The sequence below is a fragment of the Melospiza georgiana genome, chromosome 28 (genome assembly GCF_028018845.1).
Source record: "Melospiza georgiana isolate bMelGeo1 chromosome 28, bMelGeo1.pri, whole genome shotgun sequence".
Classification (NCBI taxonomy): domain Eukaryota; kingdom Metazoa; phylum Chordata; class Aves; order Passeriformes; family Passerellidae; genus Melospiza; species Melospiza georgiana.
Genome location: NC_080457.1, coordinates 4,808,334 through 4,835,857, shown reverse-complemented (window position 1 = coordinate 4,835,857; position 27,524 = coordinate 4,808,334). Strand labels below are relative to the sequence as shown.

The 27,524-nt window shown below is 56.4% G+C and overlaps 2 protein-coding genes across 2 annotated transcripts in view; one reads left to right on the top strand and one right to left on the bottom strand.

Annotated features, from left to right (window-relative positions):
* Window positions 1-11,684, bottom strand: part of GPATCH8 (G-patch domain containing 8) — a 57,557-nt gene extending 45,873 nt beyond the window's left edge. The window contains exon 1 of the mRNA XM_058041637.1: window positions 11,600-11,684. Within this exon, the coding sequence (XP_057897620.1) occupies window positions 11,600-11,644 (45 nt within the window). The 5' untranslated portion in view covers window positions 11,645-11,684. The remainder of the gene's footprint in view (window positions 1-11,599) is intronic.
* Window positions 11,685-20,524: 8,840 nt separating this feature from the next.
* FZD2 (frizzled class receptor 2) lies at window positions 20,525-22,198 on the top strand. The gene has a single exon (XM_058041653.1). The coding sequence runs from the start codon at window positions 20,525-20,527 to the stop codon at window positions 22,196-22,198; it is 1,674 nt and encodes a 557-aa protein (XP_057897636.1).
* Window positions 22,199-27,524: the final 5,326 nt, after the last annotated feature.

The window sequence follows — 27,524 nt, the reverse complement described above, 5'->3', positions numbered from 1 at the left end:
AGTCACTTCAAGGGCTTTAGGCCCATCAGAGCTCCCTGGATATGAATTCCTGAACTGCCCCGTGCATGAAGCACATGAAGATGTCAGCATGCAGAACACATTCCATCCAGTGCCCATTCCTGATGGAATGAGCGCTTTCTTTGCTGGACAGCCCTGAGTTATCCATGTATCATTCCCAAAGAAAATGTGGCTGGGGACACAGAGCTCCTGGGACACAAAGGAGCAGCACAATGGGGGTGGGGGGGATAAATTCAGGAGCCCTCCCCTCAGCTGTGCCTGTCACACCAGCCTGGGGTTATTGACACCAGAGAGGATCAGGTGAATTATAAACCCAACACAAGTCAGACAGCAAGAGCCCAGGATTGGAAATCTCCAATCACAAGGGACAATGCCTTCAGTGCTGTGACCAGAGCAAAATAGGAAAAGATTCTGGCACAAAACCCTGGGAGCATGAAAGCAGGGCTGGCTGGGGAGGGAATGGGCAGAATGCAGCTGCTGAGACGTCACAGCAGAAAAAAATCTTTATTTCCATCCCTCCTGGATTGCAGGACTGGCTCTGAACTGCTGCTTCGGGAGACCACACCAGTAAGAAGCTAAAGAAAGCAATTTTGCAGAAAAGCCTTACTATACTCACTGTTATTATTTCTTAAATGCACTGGAAAAGAGCACAGCATGATCATGACTGCTTAACTGCACTTGAAAAGAGTGAAGTGTGCTCCTTAAGATATTCAAAATTTAGTTTTACGCTAGGAGAGTACCAGAAAAGGACTCCAAAAAAAATCCCATTTATATTGCATTTACCTTAGAAAATGGAATTTTAAAACATTAAAGCAAATCAGCACCACTTTTTCATATGCTATTTATCCATCAATTCAATCAATAAATCTTAAACTCCAAAAATGTTACATCAAGCCATAAAATTGAGGGTTGTTACCCACAAGTATCACTTGAAAGCATTTAACCAAGCCCACTCCCAAAAGCCCTGCAGGCATTAGGCTGAGAACAGCAGCTGAGACACAGGAATATCCACAAAGATAAACGAGTCCCCCAAAAAAAGGCCATTTTCTAGTGAGGATAAAGCCAGGGCAGGCCATGTGAGCAGATCCCAGAATGTTCTGCTGACATTTCCTGCTGCCCTCCTGGGATGGGTCAGCACAGATGCAAGGTCTGAGCACAGGGAACTGGAGCAGCATCTGAGCACAAGGCAGCAAATGCCATCTTGCCAAATTCTCCCTCTCTGCACACTCATGGAGCAGGGGAAAAAAACCCTCTGATCCCAGAAGTGAATATCCTGTTAAAATTGAAATTTTCTTTTTAAAAGGAGATGGAGCAGTTACAAAATCTTTAGATGGATAAGGCACCTTCACATCCATGCACTTTTCCCAAAGCTGGCTCCCAGCACTCTTGCACACCTGGGTGAATGCAGCCTGTCCAGCACAGGCACAGTGGCCAGGAGGTCAGGGATGGCTCTGCTGAGCCCTGAGGGAGCACCAGCCTCCTGCCTGACCACAGCTCAGGAATTTCAGTGCTCCACCACTGACACTCATCCCATGTCGTATTTAGTTCTCTTCTGACAAACCTCTCCAGCCGTGCTGGTTTCACTTCTCTGCACAGTGAGGCAGCACCTGCAGCTGTGGGACAGTGGGACAGGCAGGACAGAAACTCATTCCAGGCATGGATGAGACACAGGAGGTACAAGTGCCAAGGTCTGCTCTGATTTATCTCTGGGGCTCCATCACCACTGACCTCACACTGAGTTTCAGCCAAGAGCAGGGGGGAAGGAAGGAGTTTAAACTCCCCATGACTGACTGTTGTGTTTATTACACAGTGTGGGATCTCAGCACCTCAGGACTGATGTGCAGAGTGACCGAGATCACCCTCGGGGTGCTCGGGAGTCCTGGAATGTTGCCAGAAGTGTCTGTGGCTGGACTTTGATCCTGCACGGGAGACGACACCTGTATGAGGATGGGAGGATTCCACTGGGTGAATGGTGAAGGGATAAGTTAATTAGAGTGTGAAACACAGGGTTTAGGATTTCTGTACAGGGGGGTCTAGAGAAGTAAGATGGAGGAATTGGGGCGTGTCCTGTCCTTCTTCTTCTTCGCCTCCATCTTCTGTGGTGATGTTGGCACTTTGGGATTGGTTATTACTAAAAGTGCACTGCTTAATAAGGGTGACAAGTATTGGAGGGAAAAGGTAAATATTGTATATGTAATTTTGAGTATAAAGATAGGTGACCGCCCCGGGGGCTCTCAGTGTGCTCATGGCTGGCTGCTGTGCAGACCTCTGCTGGGCTGAAGAGAAAATCTTTTAGATAAACAACTAATAAACACCGAGACTGAGAAAAAACCTGAAGTCTCTCCTCGTCCTTTGGAGCGCGGGCTGCCCAAGGCCATCTCTGGCCATAAATCAGCCGGGAGAAATCCAGCAACACACAATTAAAACATAACTGGTTTCTAATACCTCTGCAAGATGCACACCTCCCCACACAGGCTGCCTGCAGATCTCAGTAGTAATTCATGCTGCCCTTTGCAGCTCAGCAGGGCCTGATGACTCCATACCATGGAAAGGCTCCAAAACGTAATTGATGCAGACAACCATGTTGGTGTTTAGAAATGCATCCAAAGAACTCAAAAACAACTCCAGCAAAGTGTGGCTTACAGTGTTTTTTGAATATTCATTATGTACCCAGGAAAAAATACATTTTTAAGAGCAACATGCACCTAGGAGATGGCTCCATCCAATCCTGGAAACTTTCTTGGATAATTATAAAGGCCACATGGGTTCTCAAAGCTATAAAAAGCAATACAAAAGCAACTTTGTATTGGCACCTGAAAAGCCTTTGTTAATGCTTCCCAGAACAAAATCATCCTTTTTCCTGTTGTTCCCTGCAGTGTCTGCAAAGACACACACACAAAAAAATCACAGATTCTTTCCTAGCAACACAGAGGTGAAGCATTCCCAAACAACATGTTCTCACTGCCCTCCACACACCAGGAATTGCTTTCCCTGGAATACAAGTGGGAAATATGGACACAGCACATCTGCACACCCCCAGAAACAGCTGAATATTTACAGTCAACATCTTGTGAAAGCTGCAGCAAAACCTCATTTTCAGCAGACACACACATCAATTATTCCGAGAGTGCTTAACAGGAAAATCCTCTCAAGTCAAGACAACAAAAGCAATCACTCGAGACTTGGAGATGAATTTAAATTGGCACCGTTTGAAAGAAGCACCTTGGAATTGCACATTGAGAAGCTGATGGCACCTTTTGTTTACCAAACTAAAAATTAATTCTGACAAAACTCTTCCTGCTAAGTCCAAAACCACTGAAAGCCCACTCAGCAGAACACATTTGAGACTAGTCACAGGTCAAGCAGTTTAAACCAAGAAAAAAATAAAAATACCCACTTAGAGCTGTCCAAACAAAAACATGCTCCACAGCTCAGAGATAAACAGCTTGTACCACACAAGGAGTGGGAGCCAGAGGCAGGTCTCTGCTTTGCATACTTTGGCACCAACCAAGAACAATTTCATGTCTTTCAGATTCCTTCTGCTGCACCAGCAGCAGCTGTGGATGTGTTCCAGCACACGAGGGATGCTCTGCAGCCCTTCAGAAAGCTCTGCCCAAGAGCCAGCACCTGCCTCACTCACCCAATTCTCTCTTTGTCATTTTTAATGTGCCTCGATGCTGCTGCAGCTTCCAGCACCCACATTTCATGGCTAACCAGGACCTTAAACAACCACAGAACCACGGGAAGGGGTTGGGTGGGGAAGGACCTTCAAGATGATTTGTGCCATCCCCTGCAGGGGATCGTGTTCCACTATCCCAGGTTGCTCCAGCAGGCCTTGGACACTCCCAGGGATGGGGCAGCCTCAGCTTCTCTGATAACCTGTGCCAGGGCCCCAATTCCTTCCCAACATCCCATCTAACCCTGCTCTTTGGCAGTGGGAACACATTTCCCTTATCTTGTCCCTGTCTCAAGTCCTTCTCCAGATCTCCTGGAGCCCCTTTAGGCTCTGAGCTCTCCCTGGATCTTTCTCCTCTCCAGGTGAGCACCCCCAGCTGTCCCAGCCTGGCTCCAGAGGGGCTCCAGCCCTGGAGCAGCTCCATGGCCTCCTCTGGACTCACTCCAGCAGCTCCAGGTCCTTCCTGTGTTGGGGACAGCTCTGCAGGTGGAGTCTCACCTGAGCAGGGCAGAATTTCCCCCTCACCTGCTGCCCATGGTTGGTTCCTGGGCTGCCAGCACAGCTGAGTCACTGAATTTCCCATCAAACAATCCCCCCTGTCATCCCCAGAGCTGCTTTCAACCCATTCTCCCCCAGCCTGGATTTGTGCTTGGAGCTGACCTGACCCAGGTGCAGGACTGTGCACCTGCCCTTGCTGAACTCCAGGAGGTTCAGATGGACCAACATGTCCAGGTCCCTCTGGGTGTCCCTTCTCTCCTGTGGGTGACCACAGCAGGCAGCACAAGGCAAAGAGAAACCACCCTGCAATATCCAAGGTGTAATCTATTTACCACTATGAACTTCCAAGCTTCCATACTATTATCTGCCTTTGCTTTCTTACCACGGTGTCTGACTTGATAAAGAATTGTTTCTAAACCCAAATCTCACAGAAATCTCTCTCTGGAGCACATTAAAGGATTCAAACTCCATTCAATATTGTTATTGTGCACTTGCTCTTGCTGAACTCCACGTGGTTCACACAGACCAACCTCTCCAGCCTGTCCAGGTCCCTCTGGATGTCCCTTCTCTCCCACAGCAGGCAGTACAAGACAAAGAGAAACCACTCTGTAATATCCAAGGTGTAATCTATTTACCACTATAAACTTCCAAGCTTCCATAATATTATCCTCCTTTTCTTTCTTCCTACAGCATCTGACTTGATAAAGAATTGTTTCTAAAACCAAATCTCACAGAAATCTCCCTGAGGAGCACATTAACATGATTCAAACTCCATTCAATACTGTTACTGTGCACTTGTCCTTGCTGAACTCCACGAGGTTCACACAGACCAACCTCTCCAGCCTGTCCAGGTCCCTCTGGATGTCCCTTCCCTCCCACAGCAGGCAGTACAAGGCAAAGAGAAACCACTCTGTAATATCCAAGGTGTAATCTATTTACCACTATGAACTTCCATAATATTATCCTCTTTTTCTTTCTTCCTACAGCGTCTGACTTGATAAAGAATTGTTTCTAAACCCAAATCTCACAGAAATCTCCCTCAGGAGCACATTAACATGACTCCAGCTCCATCCAGTACTGTTATCAGTGACCAGAGCAAACAGAGCAGCTCAGTTTGCAGATCAGGCAGCCCAACAAAGAGGGAACAGCAGAGGATGTGTTGGTTCAGAGCAACCTGACCCCAAGAGTGGCTTCAACTCCCCAGCACCACATCTGCCTTCACAGAGCCCTGCACAAACACAGGGCTGCACTGGGAAATCCCAGTTCAAACCTCCTCACAAAACATGGCAGCAGAAAGGATGAAGATACAGTCCAAGGGTGTGCAAACACAAAAAAAATAAAGCAGGAAATAGATGTTTATCTCTCAGTAAAAAAAAAAAAGATGTTTATCTCAGTATATTATACCAGGTAAGAGTCTGCTCCTCTGAGCAAGTTTTCCAATTACAAGTGTGGACAATTTAGAATGCAGAAAGCTGTAATAACACAGAACAATAACAGAATTCAGAGCCATTAATGCTCTCAGAAGCTAAAATTGAGCAGAAATGCTGTATATGCCTTCTCACAAGAGGACAAATAGTAGTAATGTGTGCTTTGGTGCAGCAGAGAAGGACATAATGCTCAGCAAAGAGCTAAAAATAAAGAAAATCTAGAAGAAAAATTAAGGAAAATGCAGCTTTCAATGGCTAAACTACCAGAACAATCTACAAAGGAAAATGTTCCCCATCACCAGTTGTCTTCAAGGGAGAGATTCTGCAGCCAAACACAAACTCTTGGACTCAGAACTGGGTCAAGATGGGAACTGAAACTTAAGTGGTACCTGGATATTTAAAGCCACCATCCTAATACTAACTTCTAATATTTTGGCCAAAATCTCAAATTACCTGCCCATGGAGCTGTCTGAAGGGAGAAAGCAGCAAGAATTACTGCAGGTTTAAAACCATGTGGTAGGAGAAGAGCTTCTGTCAGCTGAGGAATGCTGCCCTAGAATGCAGCAATGTTTTTTATCAGGTGAGCTCCACATTCCCACCCATGGTGGCAGAGCCTGGGGACAGGGGGGGTCTGTCCTAGAGAAGGTGACCCAGAGAAGCTGAGGTGGCTCAGCCATGGCTTGTGGGACTGCAGGACAAAGTGTTTCCTTTTCCTTTCAGCAATGGAGACCATTGCTGTAGGACAGAAGGGACAAGACTGGGGGAAGGCACAACCAAGGCAGGGAAGGTTTATATAAAATCACCTCCCCACATGAATCCCAGAAATCCAACTGAAGTTCAGACCCTACTGTGATGTTCTAACACTGGAACCAAAACTACCTGATCTACTTTAGGACACATTTTCCCCCAGCCCCCTCCCCTCCCCACTCACACAGGGAGGTTAAAAACATCAGTCACAGCTCTGTTCCTGCTCTGCTCCACTGAAAGGTCACAACGTCCTGCCAAGGAGGTAAGAGCTCTATTCTTCCCCTGAAATCCAACCTGAATCAAATGATAAATTAAGATCTCAAAACAATTCTGACAGATCTTCTAAAATCTCAGATTAATTCTTCAATTAGGAAACAGCCCATGGAAAGGCACAGGCTGCCTCCTGATTCTTGCAGCTACTGCTGCCAAAGCCAAACTCCCAGCCCAGGGTCCTGGACCAGCTGAAAGCTCAGAGTAACAGATTCTGCAGATTCCAATCCTCCTTCTCCACATTAAGTTCTTCTTTTCCCAATTAGTAAAGGCAGGCAGAGAAAATGCCCCTGTTTATCTCTGTGCAGGGCCACCCTGAGCAGCTGCTCCTGCTGAAGGCCATGGAAAGCAAATGCTCTCCCCTCAGGCAGCACCTGGGCAGTGGATGAGGCTGCAGCCACGGCCACTCTGGTTAAGGATGGATCCCAAACCCCCTCAGTGCTGGCCCAGCTGCCCAGCAAAGCGCTGCCTAAGCTGCTTGGGAGCAGAACTCATCCCTGACATTCTGCCAATTAAAAAGCACAAAATCCCCCTGCCAGCAGCACTCAGCTCAACCTGCTGGAAGCAGGCAGGGCCAGAAGCAGTGATGTGCTGGCTTAGCTCTTCAAATCCTTTGTGGAGGCAAAGAAAAAAAAATAAATAAAACCACCTATCTTCTTGGAATTAGCAGGCTGGGATTGAGACTGGTCACACTTGCAGGCAGCAGGGAAAAGCAGGCTTGGCTCTGTGTTATTCCATGGCACAGACCATACAACAGCACAAAAACAAGAGACAGAACAGCCTGTGTTCTGTCTGGCTAATGATGGCAGCAAGTGCCATGTACGTAGGAAGAGGAAATTATTGTACACATAGACACATATGGCTGGGAATATTTCTGCTCCAACAATGAAAAGGAGAAAAATGCAGCAAGAAAACATTTTCTCAACATCTGGGAGTAAGTGGGAACTCCACTGGATTTCAGAGAGACATCCATGATATTTATTCTTTGAGCTTGCATACCTGATCTGAAGAATAAAATCACTGTAAATGCTTTCAAAATAGCACTAAAAATATGCATTTACTTATTAAAAATATGTATTTACTTATTAAAAATACGTATTTACTTATTAAAAATATGTATTTACTTATTAAAAATATACATTTACTTATTAAAAATATATATTTATTAAAATTATATATTTACTTATTAAAATATATATTTACTTATTAAAAATATGTATTTACTTATTAAAAATAAGTATTTACTTATTAAAAATAAGTATTTACTTATTAAAAATATGTATTTACTTATTAAAAATATGTATTTACTTATTAAAAATATGTATTTACTTATTAAAATATGTATTTACTTATTGCAGCAGTTTCATATGTTTATACAGGTTTCATTAATGCTCCCACAATATTCTGTTATATTCTGTATATTCTGTTATATTCTATATTCTGTTAGCATCATCTCCAGCTATTGTTCCGAATTCCTCAAAGTTGTGGTGGTTCCCATTTGTCTGTGCCAGGGGACAGTGGCACAGACAAGTGACACAGCCTGTGACAGACAAGTTCCCCAGCCCTTCACCCCAAGAACTAAACTCAAAAATAACCTCTCCTGGATGGAAAATGGAAAAAGGTTGGGATTTATTTGGATGAGCCCCCCAAGACTTCACTTGCCACTGCAGAGCCCAGAAGAGAGGCAGGAGAAGGAAGGTCAGGGATGTCCCCTCTCCTCCATTAATCCATTTCCCTGCCCAAGCTCCCAAACAAAGCCCTGTGCTGGCCTGGGAAGGGAAAAACCCCCAGGACAGCAGAGCACAGCTCAAGGCCTTTCTGTGGAGCTGCCCTGAGGTTCAGCACCTGCAAAAGCCACTCCAAACCAGGGGCTTCCCAAGCTTCTCTGAGGTTTAGAGCTGAAAGCAAAAAGGGAAGAGGATCTAAGCCTTCAGTGTGGCTTCTAAAGCTACAGAGCACAGCAATGCTGGGAGGAAAAACCCAAGGGCTGCCCAGTCAGCTCACTGCAGTGATGCTCCAGTGCCATTCCTGCTCCTTTGAAATTTCAGCTTCTGTGCCCAACACAGAGAGGAGTCACTACAACCTCACCTATACAATCATTCTCCTCTCCCTCCACACCATGACCTTCATCCTTAGGGAGGATATTTGACTTTCTTATCCTTACACAAACCACTCTTTTCCACAGGACTCCCAGGGAGGAGCATCCCTCCCTCTGCAGCTCTCCATGCCCACCTCACCCCTGTGGCTGCAGCTGTGGAAGATCCCTCACTCCTCTCCTCTCTCCAGTTCCCATCTGACCCCTCTGCCCAGCCCAGCAGGACCCTTCTCCCCTGAGCACCTTTCCAAGCACCACAGACCATGGGCACCTTCTCTTTCTCAGCTGATTTAGGTCCTTTTTTCCTCATTTTCCTGCAGTGCTGAATGTTTCCATCCCAGCCTCCCTGATAGCACTGATCTTTCTCCAGGCAGACACAGGGAGGGAGAACAGCTCCCAGCAGCTCTCACCTTTAATCCACTTTTCTCCAGCATATCAGAAGCTCAGAAAGCTGAGGATCACCTCTGCTAACCCTGCCCTGCCCACAGTGCTCAATCTGCTCTCTTGCCAAACTGATCCTCCCAACCCAGACTCTTCAGCTTCTCTCCAGGAAGGCAGCTGATAATAATAACTCTGAAATGCTTTTTTTTCATTAGCCACATCCCTAACCCCAAGATATCTGCCTTTCTTCCAAGCAGCTAAAAGGTTCCTTTGACCTCTTTAGTCCCAACCTTTTGTTCCTCTCCCTCTCTCCAAACTGCTACAGAACCTTTCCCTTGGAGGGGATCACCCCAGAACAAAACCCAAGAGCTCTCTGCAGCCTCCCTCCCACACTGCATCCATCCCTGAGCAAGCTGTGGCATTTCAGAGCCTGTGTCCCTCTGGCCACGCTCCCTGGGACATGGATCACATCTAGAGTCACACCTGCCCAAGGACAGACATCTCACCTGCCAAGGAACTACAGCTGTGTGAAAAGGGCACCCCTAACAGCAACACAAACACTCCTGTTGTGTTATATTTGTACAGCAGGATTTACTACAGAGGCACACACAGGTGTATTTTTACCTGCAAATGCCCAGCACAGTGAGATTTCCTGCATTCCACACCCATGTCACAGCTCAAGCAATCTCTGGCTCAATACAGAGAGGAAAACTCAAAAGTCTTGTCTGAAAGTGATTTTCAACCTCATTTTTCCTTCTTGTTCAGCCAAAAGCTTTCCTCCATCAATATACTGTGGGAAAACAGATTGCCCAGCTGTCAGGGGTAGGTGCACACACCCTGAGCCCCCAAAATCCAGTGTGACCTTGGCCCAGTCCCCCTCACATCTCCTCTTCCACTGTTTTCACCTTCAGTGCTCTGCAGCCTCAGCCAGCTCCAAACTGCTCCTCCCAGGGGACAGATTCCACTTTTCCCTCACAGGAAGCTTTAACACAAAATAAAATGTCTCTCTTCTCCCTGGCATATTTTCAGGGAGGGAAGAACAGAGCAGTGACCCTTCCATAAAACCAAATTCTATCATTTTATTTTTCACTCCAGTCTATGGGAACAACAAGGAAACCTTGGTATTTAGCACAGATAAATCCCAATTTAGAACTGTGCCCTTTTTTAAAGTCAAGGGTTGTGACTTCAGTTCTTGTCCCCAGGCACACTCAGCAGCTTCCAAGATCCTGGGATCAGCAAATGGAGCAGAATTTCCTCCCTCACATCACCCCACATTCCCCTGTGTGTCCAGAGCCACCACACACTAACAGGTTTTGCCACTACAATTAATTTTCTTGCCATGGGGGTTTCCTCACAAAGGGAGAGGACTGCAGAGCTCACCTGTTCCCTGGGCACAGCCACAGAACCTGACTTGGTTTGGGTTCCCCATCTCTCCCTCACCAAAGGATTACAAGAAATCTGTTTCAAGCCCAAGATTTGGCTCGCTCCACTTCCTGAAACACAAACTTCAAAGCCAAATCAGACAATTCCAGTGTTAATTATGGCTCATTTCTGCATGGAAGGAAATGAAGGATGCAAACAAGCCCACGTTTGGGGCTGTGGCAGGAGCCAAACCTCCATCCAACAGGGATTTATTTTCTCGTGTGTTTCTAGCACAGTTTAGTAACAATTTTTGCAGCGTGCAGCCCTTATAACACCCAGAAACAACACAAATTAGTCACTCCTGGATGTCCTGACTGCTTCCAAGACTGCACCTTAACGCCAGACGAAGCAGAATTACGCAAGCTGCACATTATAAAAACCCTCGCAGGTCTCTGGGTGAAAGGCCCGAGTGAGGATGAACAGCTCCCGAAACAAGGAGCCACAGAACAGCTCATCCACGCCTCTCCTCGAGCAGCGTTAGCCTCGCTCCTTTTGTTTTCCTTCCTAACCCCGCGACTCTCTCGGCCTGAAGTCAGAGAACAACATGTCATTGTTCGAGCTTAATGAGTCAACGTTAATTTCCCCATTGTTTATTGAAACCCCCTTTCAAACAGCATCAGTGGCGTTAATTACGTTGAAATATTGATGTTTTGGGGAGGGGGTGTGAGAAGGAAGAAGCGGTTTTTCCACACGCAAGGGAAGATGTTCGGAAGCGCTGGGAGGGTCTCGGGGGAGGGATCCGAGCCCTCACCGGGGGTGGGGGATTCCCCTCATGGAGGGATCGTTCCCTCACCGGGTCCCTCACGGGGCTGGTCGGTGCCATCACGGGAGGAAGGCTGATCCCCTCACCTTCAGCCCCTCGCCGCCACCATCACAACCCGCCGCCCGCTGCCCCCCGTGCCCGGGCAGCCCTCCCGAGCCGCGGCTCACCCTGACAGGCGGCCCGGGCCCCCCACGCTCCCCTCGGTGCCGCAGCGCCGGGCCCGCACACAAAGCCCCGCTGGGGGGGTGCGGAGAAGGCGGCGGAGCCCAGCCCGAGGGGCCGCGGCCGCGCGAGGGAAGTACCTGGAAGTCCCTGTCCTCGTTGAAGCGGGAGAACCTGTCCGCCATTTCGCGCCGGCCCAGCCCGGCCCGGCCCCGCTCCGGCCGCCGCCGCCTCCGCCCTCAGCGCCGCCCGCCTGCACCGCCCCCGCCGCACCGCGCATGCGCCGCCCGCGGCTCACGTGCGCGGCGACGCGGGTCACGTGAGCGGCAACGACGGGGGTCCCTCACGGCAGCGCCAACGCGCGGAGCGGAGTGGCTGCTGCAGCGGGACCCGGCGGCAGGACGGGCCCGGAGACTGCGGCGCGCCAAGGGGGCGGAACCGGCTCGCACGGCCGGCCGCGCCCTCAGGGTTGCGCTGCTGCAGGTCACGTCCCGCCGAGCCTCGCTGCGCGTCTGACTGCGGATGGCAGCGCGCATGCCCGCCCCGGCGGCCAATGGGGGCGCGAGCAGCGGCACGCGCGCGCCGGGCAACCAATGAGGGCGCCTGCACCGCACGCGCGTGCCTAGCAGCCAATTAGGGCGCGAGCTACTGCGCAGCGCGGGGCACCGTTTTCCACCCGCTGCAACGCGCATGTGCAAAGGCGTCACACGGAGAGGGCTCGACATGGAGACCGCGAGCTCCGCTTCGGCCTTCCCGCCCTCCCGGCCTGAGCCAATGGGAGCTGCTCCAGTCGCTTGAGTGATGGACGTTTGAACCAATGGGAGCGCAGGCTCTCCACCGCCCCCCGGAGTGCGCAGCGGGCCGTGCCGCCTGCTGGGGCGGCGCATGCGCAGAGCGGGATCGGCGGGGCCCGCGCGGGGGTGGCTGAGGGCGGCCTGTGGCCCCTCAGCGCTGGGAGCGGCTCGGGGCCGGAGAGCCCTCCCGGGCATCGCAGAAATGGTGGCCAGCACAAATCCTCTCCTCTCCCCGCCCCTGAGGGGGAAGTGTGTGTCCCAACCCTGCCCTCTGCAGGGCACAGCAGCAGGGCCACGGACAGCACCGAGGGGCTGGAGGGTGGTGCTAGGTCAGGGTGTGGAGTCTGGGTCTGGTTTGGGATCGGAGTCAGGTCTAGGATCCAGATCTGGGTCTGGATTTAGGGGCCAGGTCTGGGTGCTCGGGGCTGTTTGATGGATTTGGGGGCTGTGAAAAACGCCAGTCACTTTTCACAGGGGGCTTGGCTGGGTTTGGCATCAGGGGATGGGCTCTAGGTCTGGGTCTGGATTTGTGGGCAAGGCTTGCATTTGGAGTCTGGGTCTAGGTTTGAGGTCTGGATCTGGGATTTGGGTCCGGCTCTGCAGAGGTCTCTGCTTCTCCATCCCCCAGCACAGCTGTCACCAGCTGTCCCCCAGCACCGTGCCGTGTGTCGCCGGCCCTCCGCCTGCCCTGACAGCAGGAAAAACGGATCCCATCTGTCTCCATTCATTCATTGCTTTCCCTCCCTCCGCAGCAGCCTCTCTGCCCGGGCCCTGCTGCCCTCTGCTGCCTGTCAGGGCCGGTGAGCGAGAGGAGTTCAGGATCGGGGATGTGTGCAGTGTGTTCTGTGTCCTCCGTGTGCCACCAGAGCTGTCCCTGAGGGGACACCTGTGCCCTGCCCAGCGAGGCAGTGAGTCCTGAAACACTGCTTGTGCTTTGTGCTCCACAGGGTAGCTCCAGACCCAATTTGTTCCTCCAGTGAGCCAGGCTGGCCTGTGCTGCCAGAACTCCTGTGTGGAACGTGTGTTCCCTCACTTGCTAGGAGGGAATGCTGTGCTCAGCCTGCCCCACCACAGCAGCCCTGTGGGAATTCCCCCAGGACATCCTGGAAATAAAAACCTCGCAGGAAAAGGAGATGCTGGTAGTGCTCAAAGCTGGGTTGGGTAAGGCCTTGAGCATCCTGGGGGTGGGACTAGGTGCTCTTTAAGGTCCATCCCGACCCCTAATATCCGATGATTCAAATCTCACCTCTCTCCTGGGGCCAGCCAGCCCTGTGTGGCCAGCCAGGTGGGATGAACCTGGAACAGGGAATTGGGGAGCCCCTCTTCTCTGGGGAGCCCCTCTTCTCTGGGGGGCCCTCTCTGGGCTGTGCCCCCCAGCCCTGCTGCCACCGGAGCAGGAGGGAGGCTGGGAATTAATGCCTCCCCACTTGGCATCTGCCTGTGCCAAGGGCCTCTGTGCCCTCCAGGACCTGTGGCTTTTGGGGGACACATCTGCCCCCTTCTGGTACCCTCTAGCCTGGAGGGACTGGCACAGGGACAGCTCTGTGTCCTACTGGGCACAGGGACAACTCAGTGTCCTTGTTGGGAACAGCTTCATGCACGGTCAGACACAGGGACAGCTCAGTGTCCACAGTGGGGACAGCTCTGTCCCCACTGGGCATGGGGACAGCTGCATGTCCCCGTGTCAGCTCTGTGCCCCCATTGGGTGCCTCTGTGTCCCCAGTGGGCTGGGGACAGTTGGAATGGCTGTGTGACACTTCTGGTCACACTGAGCCCACTCCTCCCTGCAGGGGTGTGGTGGGTGCTGGGGGACAGATGGGCACTCAGGGGACCCTGAGAGTCACCACGGGTCAGTGGCATGGGCTCACTGATGTCCCCACAGCCAGCCCTGACACTGGAGGGTATAAATAGCAGCTCTGTCACCTCCTGTCACATGCCCAGTGCTGGCAGGTCCCCTGCCCCTGGCTGGGGGCACAGCTGTTCCTGGGAGAGGGAGGGGTGGCCACAGGGGCACCCCATCCTTCCTGCACTGCCACCACCCCTCAGACTGCCACCGTTCCTGGGGGACATCACTGGGGACACAGACCCCAACCCAGCCCGGGGACAGAGCTGAGATGGTTGGACCATGCCCACCCCACCAATATGGGGTCCCCGTGTCCCATGGGGACCCATTGCCATCCCTGGGGACTTCAAGGGCACTTCCAACCCCAAAGCAGAGCCCAAAGGGAAATTTGTGCCCATTCCCCCCTCCCCTCCCCGCCGTGATCCCGTGCACTCCGTGGGCAGAAATGGTCACTGCGGTCTGGGCTGGCTCTAAAAATACCCAACCCCTGACAGTGACAGCTGCAGCCAGGCCAGGGGGGCCCACAGCGGGGGCTGCCAGCCCCGTGTCCCCTCCCTGCAGGGACAGCCTTGTCACTTCCCACACACACACATTTCTCCGTTTCAGCGTCCCCTGGGGTCCCGTCCTGCTGCCCCAGTGTCCCAGCAGGACGGTGCCACGGGGCGGTGGCTGCGTGCCCGCCGTGCCCACGCTGTCCCCAGGGCCTGGCGGGCGGCACGCGGCCGTGGTGGCCCGGTGGCCGTGGCGCTGGCTGTCCCCAGGCCTCCCCGAAGCCCCTAATCCATCTCTCGCAGCAGGAGATGCCTAAGCTGCCTTTTCATGCCGGCTCCTCCGCGCGCGGCCTCGCGCGCTCTCAATGCCGGCGCTGGCAGGAGATGTGTCCGACAAGCTGAGGGGATCCTCCCCCGCCAGCAAGGTCAAGGTGTGCTTAAGCCACGCTCCCCACACCCTCCCTGGTGGGCTTTGTGTCCCACCAGCACCAGGGGTGGCTTTGGGGACAGCACAGCTTTGGGGGACAGCACAGCTTTTGGGGACAGCACAACTGTGGGGGACAGCACAGCTTTGGGGGACAGCACAACTGTGGGGGACAGCACAACTGTGGGGGACAGCACAGCTTTGAGGGACAGCACAACTGTGGGGGACAGTACAGCTTTGGGGGACAGCACAGCTTTGGGGACAGCACAACTGTAGGGGACAGCACAGCTGTGGGGGACAGCACAGCTTTGGGGGACAGCACAGCTTTGGGGGACAGCACAGCTGTGGGGGACAGCACAGCTTTGGGGGACAGCACAACTTTGGGGGCAGCACAGCTTTGGGGACAGCACAGCTTTGAGGGCAGCACAGCTTTGAGGGCAGCACAGCTTTGGGGGACAGCACAGCTTTGGGGACAGCACAGCTTTGGGGACAGCACAGCTTTGGGGGATAGCACAGCTTTGGGGGCAGCACAGCTTTGGGGACAGCACAGCTTTGGGGACAGCACAGCTTTGGGGGCAGCACAACTGTAGGGGACAGCACAGCTTTGGGGACAGCACAACTGTGGGGGCAGCACAACTGTGGGGGACAGCACAGCTTTGGGGGACAGCACAGCTTTGGGGTCTCAGTGCCCTGAGGGATCCAGGCAGGCAGACCCATATTGTGGAGGCTCATCCCCCAGCTCAGTCTTGGGGTCACCCACCAGCCCCCCAGTCCCAGCTGGGGACCCTCTGTGGTCCTCGGCTGCCCCCAGGGCTTGGCTCACCCCACACCCAGCCCAGGGCTCATCTCTGCCCCCAGCCCCCCTGGGCAGGGCTGCTCACAGACCCCTCCCACACACGGAGCCCTGCAGACCATCACACCAGTTCAGACCAGTATAAACCAGGCCTGAGCACTGCTCTCCCTGGTAAGGAGCACACGTGTGTGTGTCTGCACACGTGTCTGTGTGTCTGGGCATGCAGGGCCCTTGCCCAGGACCCCGTGTCACTCCTGTTCCCTTGGTGACAGACCCCGTCCTCTGCTGGCACCTCGCGCCTGCCGCCAGCCAGGGCCTTTGTGCCTGGTTTTAATTAGAGCCTCTTAAGTGTGAAACAAAGCCAAGGGCAGGGCTGGGGGGCCCTTCCCTTCCTCTGCGCTCTTGGGGGACCCCCGAGGTCCCCATCCTGCCTGGCATGGCCCCCCACAGCCCCTCCATGCCCCACTTGTGCTTTGCCATCCTCTGTGCCCATCCCTAAGGGACACTGCCAGTGCCCCCTGGAAGTTCTGCCTTTCAGAGTGATGCTGGCTACACACAGGGCCTGTGCCAGATGTGGTGCCACCCCCAGTGTCACCCCCAGGGAGGAGGCTCAGAAAGGGGCCACCAGCCTGTGGCTGGGTTAGGGTGCTGCTGGGGGTGATATGGGTGCTCCCAGCTGTGTCCCCCATCCTTGGTTATGATGGGTGCAGGGAGGACCCCACAGGCATCCTGGCACCTCATGGTGCTGGGGGGATCTCAGGAAGGGGGGCTGCATGGGCACCGTGAATTGCTCCATGAGGGGCACAGGAGCCACCAGACCTTTGGAGGTGGCTGTACCCATGGGGTCCCTTGGGTGCTGGGAGCAGGGGACTGCCAACACTGGGTGCCCACCAGCATCCCCCAGTGCCGTACTGGGGTGAAGGGAGAGTGGAGCAGTGGGAGGATTGGGGCTCCTGGGTGCCCCCCACCCTGAGCAGCTCTGTGGGGACACAAAGGGGAGCTGGGGGGAAGAGCTGGGTTTGGCCCCATACTCCCAGTAAAGCCCAGTCTGGGCAGCACCCACCCTCTCCCACTGGGTGCAAGGGTTGGTCCTTGTCTTCACAGTGTCCCCTCCACCCAGGACACCAAGCCCAGACCCCCGTGGGAAGTTTTGGGGAGGGGGCAGCACCCTCTACCACCCTTCATGCCTCTGGCAGGGCCTGGTGACAGGGACAAGGGATATCAACAGGATTGCCTGGCCACCCTGAATGTCCCTGTGAGGGGACACCCCTGAGCAGGCAGGACCCTGCTGCTTCCCTGGGGTGTCCCCTGACACCCCCAGCCCACACAGGGGTTCCTCTCAGGGCTGGCTGGTGGATCTGCTCTGGGTTTTGCCATCCCCAGGAGGGCTCAGCACCCACTCTGGGTGGAACCATGTCCCAATGTGTCCCTGGAGGCTCTGGGGACCCTTGTCCTGAGCCACCAGCACCCAGGAGGACAGGGAGGATGGGGCCAGCCTCTGCAACCCCTTCTGAAAGTGAAACCCCCAATCTCCAGATAGAATCCAAAATCTGAAGCGTTTAGGAAGCCAAGATCCACGTGGCTGTGCAGACACCCTTGTACCCCTCTGTTGCTGTCGCTGTGGGCCTGGGGGACACGGTGGGGACACTCAACCAGACTGTGCCGCCATAGGGCCGGAGCGGGAACGCGAACGGGAACGGGAATGGGAACGGGAACGGATAAAGGAACGGGAACGGGAGCGGGAACGGGCCGGAGGCAGCGCTGGCCGGGCTCCAGCCCCTGCCCGCCGCCTCCCGCCCGGGACCCCCGCACACCCAGCGAGCCCCGGGGCCCAAAGGCAGCGCAGCACCCCTGGGTGCCCCATCGGGGACAGCCGGCCCTGGCTCCCATCCCCCGGCAGCCCCGCAGGCTCCGCCATCCCGGGAGCGGGAGAGCCCCGGGCAGCCCCGCCGGGACACCCGGCACGTCCGGCCCGGGGGGCTGGCGGGGAGGGGGCCCGGCAGCATCGTGTGTCCCGGCTTTCCCCCCACCCCAGGCTTTGATTTGGGAGCCCCCCCTGCCCTTCCCCCTCGGCCAGGAGCCGCAATGGTTTCAATTACGCTGTGAAAGGCGGTGGGGCCCCCTCTTTTCACGACAGCCCGGGTCTCCTGCTCACAACAAAAGCTTAAGTTACAGGAAAGGGAGAGAAAGGGAGGGAGGACGCGCAGGGAGGGAGGGAAAGGGGCTGCCAGGAGCCCCCCAGCTCCCCAAAACGGAGCGGGGAGGGGCAGGGGGCTCCCCAGCACAGCCCCCCCGGCTGCCTTTCATCCCCCAGCCCCCCAAAACAGGGGCAGGGGGTTCCCCACCGCAGTCCCCAAGGGAAACGGGGGAAAGGCGGCTCCTTGCCTTGAGAAAGGCAGCCCCCCGTTCTAGTGCCGAAATTTGGGGTGATCACCTACAGTATTATTCCCTCCAGTGGGTTCCAGTCACTCCCAGTGTGTCTGAGCCTCCCCAGTGTGTCCCAGTGCCCCCCAGTGTGTGTTTGACTCCCCAGTGTGTCCCAGTGCCCCCCAGTGTGTGTTTGACTCCCCAGTGTGTCCCAATGCCCCCCAGGGTGTGTTTGACTCCCCCGTGTGTCCCATGACCCCCCTGTGCTTGACCTCCCTGTGTCCCAACACTCTCAGTGTGTCTTGGATGGCCCCAGCGCGTCCTGGATCCCCCTGCTGTGTCCCAGTGTCCCCCCACAGTGTGTCCCAGTGTTTCCCCAGTGTGTTCCAGTCTCCCCTTGCATGTCCCAGATCCCCCCAGCATGTCCTGGATCCTCACAGTGTGTCCTGGTTCCCTCCAGGCATATCCCTGCCACGTCCAAGACTCCCCCTCCCAGTGTGTCCCAGTCCCTCCCAGTGTGTGTCCCAGTCCCAACATGTGTCCCAGTCCCTCCCAGTGTGTGTCCCAGTCCCAACATGTGTCCCAGTTCCCCCCCAGTGTGTCCCAGTCCCTCCCAGTGTGTCCCAGTCCCCCAGGCCTCTCCTACTGCCCTGTTTTGGGGACACCCCTGGCTGTGCAGTGGCCTTTTGGGGGTGCAGCACTCCATGGTGCCCAAGGAGTGGTGGCACTGCCTGGCTGACACCTGGGGACAAGGGATGTTGGGGCCAATCCTGGAGGTCTCCTGTGGGGCATGGGAGCTAATCCTGCTCCACTGCACCCTAAAGTGGGACCTGGGGACAGTGGGGGACACCTTGCAGCACCCTAGAGGGGTCTTGGGCTGGGGGGAGCAGCCCCACAGGTGGGGGGCCAAGGTGGGGTTAGGGGACATGAGCAGTGCAGAGGACACAAGGGGGGCACAGGAGACACAGAGGGGACAGAGGACATGGAGGGAGTGCAGAGGCCACAGCAGGGCTAGGGCACCCAGTGGGGGATGCAGGGGACACAGGGGACACTGGGGGAGTGCAGAGCACTCGGGGGGCACAGGGTACATGGCAGGTGCAGGGGACAGGGGAGGGGCACAGGACAGAGGTACAGTGACCACAGTGGTGGTCAGCAGACACGGGGGAGAAGTAGGGGACACGAGGGGACGCAGGACAGCCGGACACACGGAGGGGACACGGGGGCGACACAGGATAGCAGGGCACACAGAGCAGGGACAAGGGGACATGAGGGGCACAGGGGACACGGGGCACAGGGGACATGGCAGGGGCACTGGGGGCACAGGGGACACGGGCGGCAGAGGCCACAATGCCGTTTGGGCACACGGGCACACGGGACACAGGGGACACGGAGGGGGGGCACAGAGGCCACGCTACCGTTCGGGCACACGGGGCACAGGGCCACGCTGCCGTTCGGGCACACGGGGCACACGGCAGGCCCGCTCCCCGCGGCCCCGGCCCGACCCCGCCCGCGGGGGTTCGGGGGGTTCGCCCCGCTCGGAAAAACTTTGGGGGGGGCGCCGTGACCCCCGGGCCGGGGGCGGGGCCTGGTGGGCGTGGCCCGGGCCAGGGTGGGCGTGGTGACCGCGGCTTTTGAATGTGATTGGTGGAGCGGGCGGGGCGGGGGGCGGGGCGGGCGGCGCTGGCCCCGCCCAGCGGGGACGCGGCGCTGCCCCGCACAAAGGCGGCGGGAGCGTCCGGTGCGGCCGCTCTGTTCCCCGCGCCCCGGGACCCCGGCACCCCCCCGGCACCCCCCGGGACCCCCCTCCCGCCACCCTCCCGGCACCACCGGGAGCAGCAGGAGCGCCAAGTTCGGGCAGCGGGAGCAGCGCCGCGGAGCCCCACGTCCGAGCACCGGGAGCCGTCCCGCCACGCACTGGAGATCGAGACACCGGGAGCCGTCCCGCCGGGCACGGGGTAGGCGGACAGCGGGCAGCGGGAGCCGTCCGGGCAGCGCCGGGTACGGGGGATCCGGGAGCCGTCCAGGCGGGAGCTGAGAGCGTCCCGTCACCGGGGATCGTCCGGCGCCAGCACCGGCCACGGAGGAGCTGATCCCCGGGAGCCGTCGAGTCAGCATCGGGCACGGCAGATCAGGCCAGCCGGGGTCATCCAGGCGGCACCAGAGCGTATCCAGTCACCGGGAGCCGTCCAGGCAGCCCCGGGCACGGCAGCCCCGGCCGGGAGGATCGGCCGTGCGGCGGGGCACCGGGCACGGTAAATCGGGGCGCACGGCTCGGGGCACCGGGCACGGTAAATCGGGACGCACGGCTCGGGGCACCGGGCACGGTAAATCGGGGCGCACGGCTCGGGGCACCATGGGCCCCCCCGGCGTGCTGCCCGCCCTGGCCTGGCTGCTGGCGGGGCTGAGCGTGCCGGCGCCGAGCCGGGCCCAGCTGCACGGCGAGAAGGGCATCTCCATCCCCGACCACGGCTTCTGCCAGCCCATCTCCATCCCGCTCTGCACCGACATCGCCTACAACCAGACCATCATGCCCAACCTGCTGGGTCACACCAACCAGGAGGACGCGGGGCTGGAGGTCCATCAGTTCTACCCGCTGGTGAAGGTGCAGTGCTCGCTGGAGCTGAAGTTCTTCCTGTGCTCCATGTACGCGCCGGTGTGCACGGTGCTGGAGCAGGCCATCCCGCCGTGCCGCTCCATCTGCGAGCGGGCGCGCCAGGGCTGCGAGGCCCTCATGAACAAATTCGGCTTCCAGTGGCCGGAGCGGCTGCGGTGCGAGAACTTCCCCCGGCACGGCGCCGAGCAGATCTGCGTGGGGCAGAACCACTCGGAGGACGGCGGCTCCCCGGCGCTGCTGACCAGCGCCACGCCGCTGGCCGGCCAGGGCACCCCCGGCGCCCCCCGCTACGCCACCCTGGACCACCCCTTCCACTGCCCACGGGCGCTGAAGGTGCCCAGCTACCTCAACTACAAGTTCCTGGGGGAGAAGGACTGCGCGGCGCCCTGCGAGCCCACCCGGCCCGACGGCCACATGTTCTTCAATGAGGACGAGATCCGCTTCGCCCGCATCTGGATCCTCATCTGGTCTGTCCTGTGCTGCGCCTCCACCTTCTTCACCGTCACCACCTACCTGGTGGACATGCAGCGCTTCCGCTACCCCGAGCGACCCATCATCTTCCTCTCGGGGTGCTACACCATGGTGTCGGTGGCCTACATCGCCGGCTTCGTGCTGGAGGAGAGGGTGGTGTGCAACGAGCGCTTCCAGGAGGACGGCTACCGCACCGTGGTGCAGGGCACCAAGAAGGAGGGCTGCACCATCCTCTTCATGATGCTCTACTTCTTCAGCATGGCCAGCTCCATCTGGTGGGTCATCCTCTCCCTCACCTGGTTCCTGGCCGCCGGCATGAAATGGGGCCACGAGGCCATCGAGGCCAACTCCCAGTACTTCCACTTGGCCGCCTGGGCAGTGCCGGCGGTCAAGACCATCACCATCCTGGCCATGGGGCAGATCGACGGCGACCTGCTGAGCGGCGTCTGCTTCGTGGGCCTCAACAACATCGACCCTCTGCGAGGCTTCGTGCTGGCGCCGCTCTTCGTCTACCTCTTCATCGGCACCTCCTTCCTCCTGGCCGGCTTCGTCTCCCTCTTCCGCATCCGCACCATCATGAAGCACGGCGGCACCAAGACGGAGAAGCTGGAGCGGCTCATGGTTCGCATCGGCGTTTTCAGCGTCCTCTACACCGTGCCGGCCACCATCGTCATCGCCTGCTACTTCTACGAGCAGGCCTTCCGCGAGCACTGGGAGCGCAGCTGGATCAGCCAGAACTGCAAGAGCTTGGCCATCCCCTGCCCGCTGCACTTCACCCCCCGCATGACCCCCGACTTCACCGTCTACATGATCAAGTATCTCATGACTCTGATCGTGGGCATCACCTCGGGGTTCTGGATATGGTCTGGCAAAACCCTGCACTCCTGGAGGAAGTTCTACACTCGGCTCACCAACAGCAAGCAGGGCGAGACCACGGTGTGACCCCCCCCCGCCCTTCGGCCTGAAATATTTTTTTGTTTTGGGGGGTGGGGTGGGGGAGGAGTTATTATATATTTTTTATTTTTAGATTTATTAACGTCTAAGGGGTGTCTCTCTTTCTCTTTGGATTTTTTTTTTTTTTTTTTGTAATTAAACCTGTAAATAGCATTTGTAAATTTAAGTATATATTTGTATTTGAAGGTGTGGAAAAAGAGAGGGAGGAAATAGGAGGAGAGGGAGGGAGAAAGAGGAGAAAAAGGAAGGAGAAGAGGGGAGGGAAAAGAATGAAAAGGGGAAAAAACAGTGGAAAAGAGAGGAAAAAGGGGGAAGGAAAGAAAAATAGGAAAGAAAAAAAGAGGAGACAAGGGACAAATGAGCGGCAGGGGTGAAAAAAGGAGAAAAGTGAGGAAAAAGGGGAAAATGAGAAAAAAAGGAAAAAAGTGGGAGAAAGGGGAGGAAGACGGAAGAAAACGGAGAAAAACAGAAAAGAGCAGAAAAAAGGAGAGAAGAGAAGAAAAATGAGAAAAAGCAGAAAACTAAAGGGAGAAAGAGCAGGAGAAGGAGAGAAAAAGATAAAAAAGGAGGGGGAAAGAGAAAAAAGAGATTTAAAAAAACAGGGAGAGAAAAACGATCAGGAAAAAAGAGAAAGAGGTGGGAAAATGGAGAAAAAAGAGGAGAAAAAGGGGAAAAACACTGCCAAGGCTGGGAGAGGACCCTCAGCCCCTGCTCCCCCCTTCCTGCTCTGTCCCGGCTCCCTCCAGCCCTGCTCCGCTGGCCCCTGGAAAAAAGGGTGAAAAAACGGCAAAAAACCCCAAAACCAAGCCCATTCTTCTCTCTCTCCTTTCAAAACTCCCCAAGAAATTGGATTTTTTCTTCCCCACCCCTTTGCTCACACAAGACCCCGGGCTGGGGCTGCCGCCCCCGGGGGCTCTCCCTGGGCCCCCCTCCTTGGCTGATGACTTTTCCTCCCAAATCCCTTTTTGAACAATCCTTCCCAAATACAAACGAGTCCAAAAAATGCCAGATTATTCCCGAGGGCTTTTTTTTTTTTCCCCCCCCAAAAAAACCCCCCAATAATTAAATTATGGGGGTTCCCATGGATTCTGCTGGGCCCCCCCCATTTCCACCACCCCGTGGGGATGAGCCTCCCTCCAGCTGGAACAAAGCACTTTGAAAAGGGGGAAAAAGAGATTTTTAACCCAAAAAATGAGGAATTTTCAGTGTGAAGAGGGAGGGGGGACCTCTCCTGTGTCCCCCCCCGGGAGGAAATAGCTCACATTTTCTTTGGGATTAGGGGTTTGGCGGGGGTGTTCGATCTGTTGGGGTTTGGGGGATGCTGGAGGGGGGATCTAGGGGAGTTTCAGCTGGAGGGGGGACAACTCATGGCAGGGAGGGGGGGCTGAAAGGATGGATTTAATCAGCTGGGTTTAATTGGAATGAAAAAAAAATTCTCTTCCCAAAATGGAGAGGGAGACCTGGCCACGAAGCGCTGGCCCCAAGGGTGCCCCAAAATCAGCCCTGGGGGGCCTCAGCCCTTCTGGTCTGGCTCGTTGCAGGGGATTTGGGGATCCCTGGAGCACAAAGAGGGATTGCCAGGGCAAACCATTCCCCTTCCCCCAGCAAAGGCCGGGAAAAATCCCCAAACCCCCTTAAAAATCCCAGTCCCGCGGAGAGGGCGAGGCGGGAGCTGAAGGGGTTAAGGCAGCGCCTCTCCAGCACATTTTGGAAAGGAAAAACTCTTTGGATCCGGTTTAATTTTCCAGCGATGACTTGGAAGGGGGAGAGAAGAGGGGGAGAAACTTATCCAGGGCTTCTTTTCCCCCTCCTCTGCTGTTTGGAGAGGCAGTTTGGGGGTCGGGCTGGGCTTTTTGGGGACACCCCCAGTCCCCCCTTGGCACCTCCCAGGGCACCCCAGCACCCCCTGTTACCCCAGTTCTTGCCCTGGGAGCCTCTGGAAGTGGGAATTCAGGCAGGGAGGTCCCTGCAGTCTGTTCTGGTGGTGGCATGGGCAGGCTGAGCCTCGGCCAAGGCATCAGGGGACCCCCCCTGCACCCCTCAATGCCCACCCCGAGGGTGCCACCCCCTTGCCAAGGGGGTTTCAGGCTGTTTCCAGCCCTGCCTCTGGGTGTTTCAGTTTTGGGGTGCTATCCTCGGGGTCCTTGCTCTGGCTGGAGGGTCCTGCTCCCCAAAAAGCTGCTCCCCCCCAAGGCTGCTTTGTTTTCTGGAGCTGAAGATCACGGGGGACGGGGGAATGTAAACTCTCCACCCAGGAATGCAGGAGCTCCGAGAGGAGATTTTTTTTTAAAAGGCTTCATGTCCTGGCTTTGGAAAACAGAGCTGGGATCTGGGATTGCTGGGGCTGCTCCTGTGCTCCGGGATTGCTGAGGGATCTGGGGGTTCTGGGGGTCCCTGACCCCACAGGCTCCTGTGATAGAGCAACTGGGCCTGCTCTGTGCCTTTTCCGAGCAATTTTTGCGGGTTTTGGAGGTTTTTGGCTCTCAGGGCTGTTTGCAGCCATGGCAGGAGGAGCTGCAGGGTGTCTGCAAGCTGCAGTCAGCGTGTGTCCCCTCTGTCCCCTGCGCTGTCACCCCAGGGATGGGGCACCCTGGGGAACACCAGGGACAGGTCACCCTGAAGATGGATCAGCCTGGGGAGCACCAGGGACAGGTCACCCCAAAGATGGATCTCTGTGGGAATGGGTCACCCTGGGTACGGGTCACCCTGGGGATGGGTCACCCCAGGAGCAGCTGATTGATCTCTGAGGAGAGATCACCCCAAAGCCAGCTAACCCCAGGGATGGGTCACCCCATGTCCAGTTAACCTTGGGGATGTCACCCAAAGAATGGGTGCCCCCAAGTGCCACCAGTCCCAGGGACAGGGACAGGGGGCAGGGACCTCCTGGCTGAGCAGGGCTGTCCCCAGGTCGGTGAATCCCATCCTCCTCCTCCCCTTTTAAGCCGGGTGAAGAGGGAGCAAACGCCAGCGGCTCGGGCCGTGTCCCCTCCCGGCCGTCCTTTGATGTCCCCTAATGAGCCCCGCTCTGTTTTCACAGCTGCCACCGCCGCGGGAGTCAATTAATCAATTAACGCCAAAGCCGGGCCGGCCCCGAGCACCCGCAACTCATCAGAGCGGTGCCACCGGTGCCACCAGTGCTCCTGGGCATGGGGACAGGGCTCAGCACAGCGGAGTGTCCCAGCACGGGGACAGCCCCGGCGGTGACAGCACTGCAGGCAAGGGACAGGAGGAGGAGGAGCTGGGAGCAGGACCCTGGGCCATGCGGTGTCCCCAGCGCTCCGGGGAGCCAGCCTGTGGTCACTGCTGTCCCCTGCTGCTGGTCCTGTCCCCTTATCCAAGGGCTCTCCTGTCCCCAGGTTCTCCTGTCCCCTGTCCCGCATGGAGGCTGTCCTGTCTCCTGGGGCTGTTCTGTCCCCTGTCCCCATGGTCCCCAGGTTCCCCTGTCCTGTTCTGTCCCCTGTCCCCATGGCCCCCAGGTTCCCCTGTCCTGTTCTGTCCCCTGTCCCCATGGCCCCCAGGTTCCCCTGTCCTGTTCTGTCCCCTGTCCCCATGGCCCCCAGGTTTCCCTGTCCTGTTCTGTCCCCATGGTCCCCAGGTTCCCCTGTCCCCAAACTGTCCCTTTTTCACCCCGGGTGATAATTCCCTCAGGGCAGTGGGATCCATCTCCCCTGTCCCCTCCCCTGCCATCACCCCCCTTGTCCCGCTCTCCAGCAGTGACACGGAGGTGACAGAGCGCACGGATGTGACAAGGGACATCTCTTTGCTACACTTCACGTATCTCCACGATCTCGTTATGACAAGTCCTGAGATTTTGTGGGGACATCTCTGGCTGTCCCCACCCTCTGGCTCCGTGTGCCTTCACCCGCAGCAGTGACCCAGCACCCAGCGGGGCCCCGGCTGTCCCCGGCTGTCCCCGGGCCGGCTGTCCCCGCCGGGCGGGCGCTGCAGCGGGATCTGGCCGGGGCCGAGCCTGGCCGGGCGCCAGCGGGGACAGGCGGCTCCATTCGCTCCGGCCGCTCTTAAAGGAGACGGAGCCGCCGGGACGGGACGGGACGGGACGGGACGGGACCGGCACCCCGGGGGTCAGGGCAGGAGCCCCACCCTGTCCCCGTCCCGGCCAGGTGGGCACGGTGCGGGTGGGATCCATCCCTGTCACTGTCCCCGAGCCGTGTGGGATCCTGGCTCTGTACGGGGACACGGCTGAATGTGGGGAATGGGGAATGTGGGGGAATGGGGAATGTGGGGAATGGGGAATTTGGGGCTGCCTCCACATCCCAGCATTGTCCTGGAGAGCTTGGGGACAGTGGGTGTGATGAGCTGTGCCATTCACAGTGTCCTCCCCTCCCCTGGACACAGGGATGTGGGGTCCTGACTCCATCCCAGCACCACTCCTGCAGGACAGAGCTGGATTGACCCAATCTCCATCCTGGGGAGCTCCTGCAGAAGCTGGGAAGGATGGACACAGGGTGGGTGGGTGGGCATGGGCTCCCAGCTCCATTCTGGTGCAGCTCATGGAGAAGCTGGGATGGGTGAGAGTGGGAGACCACCAACATCCAGGGCCTGTCCAGAGAGTGTTGGGTGAATGGACAAGGGATGGATGGATGGATGGATGGATGGATGGATGGATGGATGGATGGATGGATGGATGATGGATGGATGGATGGATGGATGGATGGATGGATGGATGGATGGATGGATGATGGATGGATGGATGATGGATGGATGATGGATGATGGATGGATGGATGAGGGATGGATGGATGGATGGATGGATGGATGGATGGATGGATGGATGATGGATGGATGGGCATGGAATGAGTGGATGGATGGATGGATGATGGATGGATGGATGGATGGATGGATGGATGATGGATGGATGGATGGATGGATGGATGGATGGATAGATAGATGAGGGATGGATGGATGGATGGATGATGGATGGATGGGCATGGAATGAGTGGATGGATGGTTGGATGGATGGATGGATGGATGGATGGATGGATGGATGGATGGATGATGGATGGATGGGCATGGAATGAGTGGATGGATGAATGGATGATGGATGGATGGATGATGGATGGATGAGGGATGGATGGGCATGGAATGAGTGGATGGATGGATGGATGGATGGATGGATGATGGATGGATGATGGATGGATGGATGGGCATGGAATGAGTGGATGGATGGATGGATGGATGGATGGATGGATGGATGGGTGGGTGGATAGATAGATATTGGATGGATGGACATCAATGGATGCACATGTGTGAAATGGGTGGATGTGAGGTGGATGGATAGAAGGACATGGATGGAC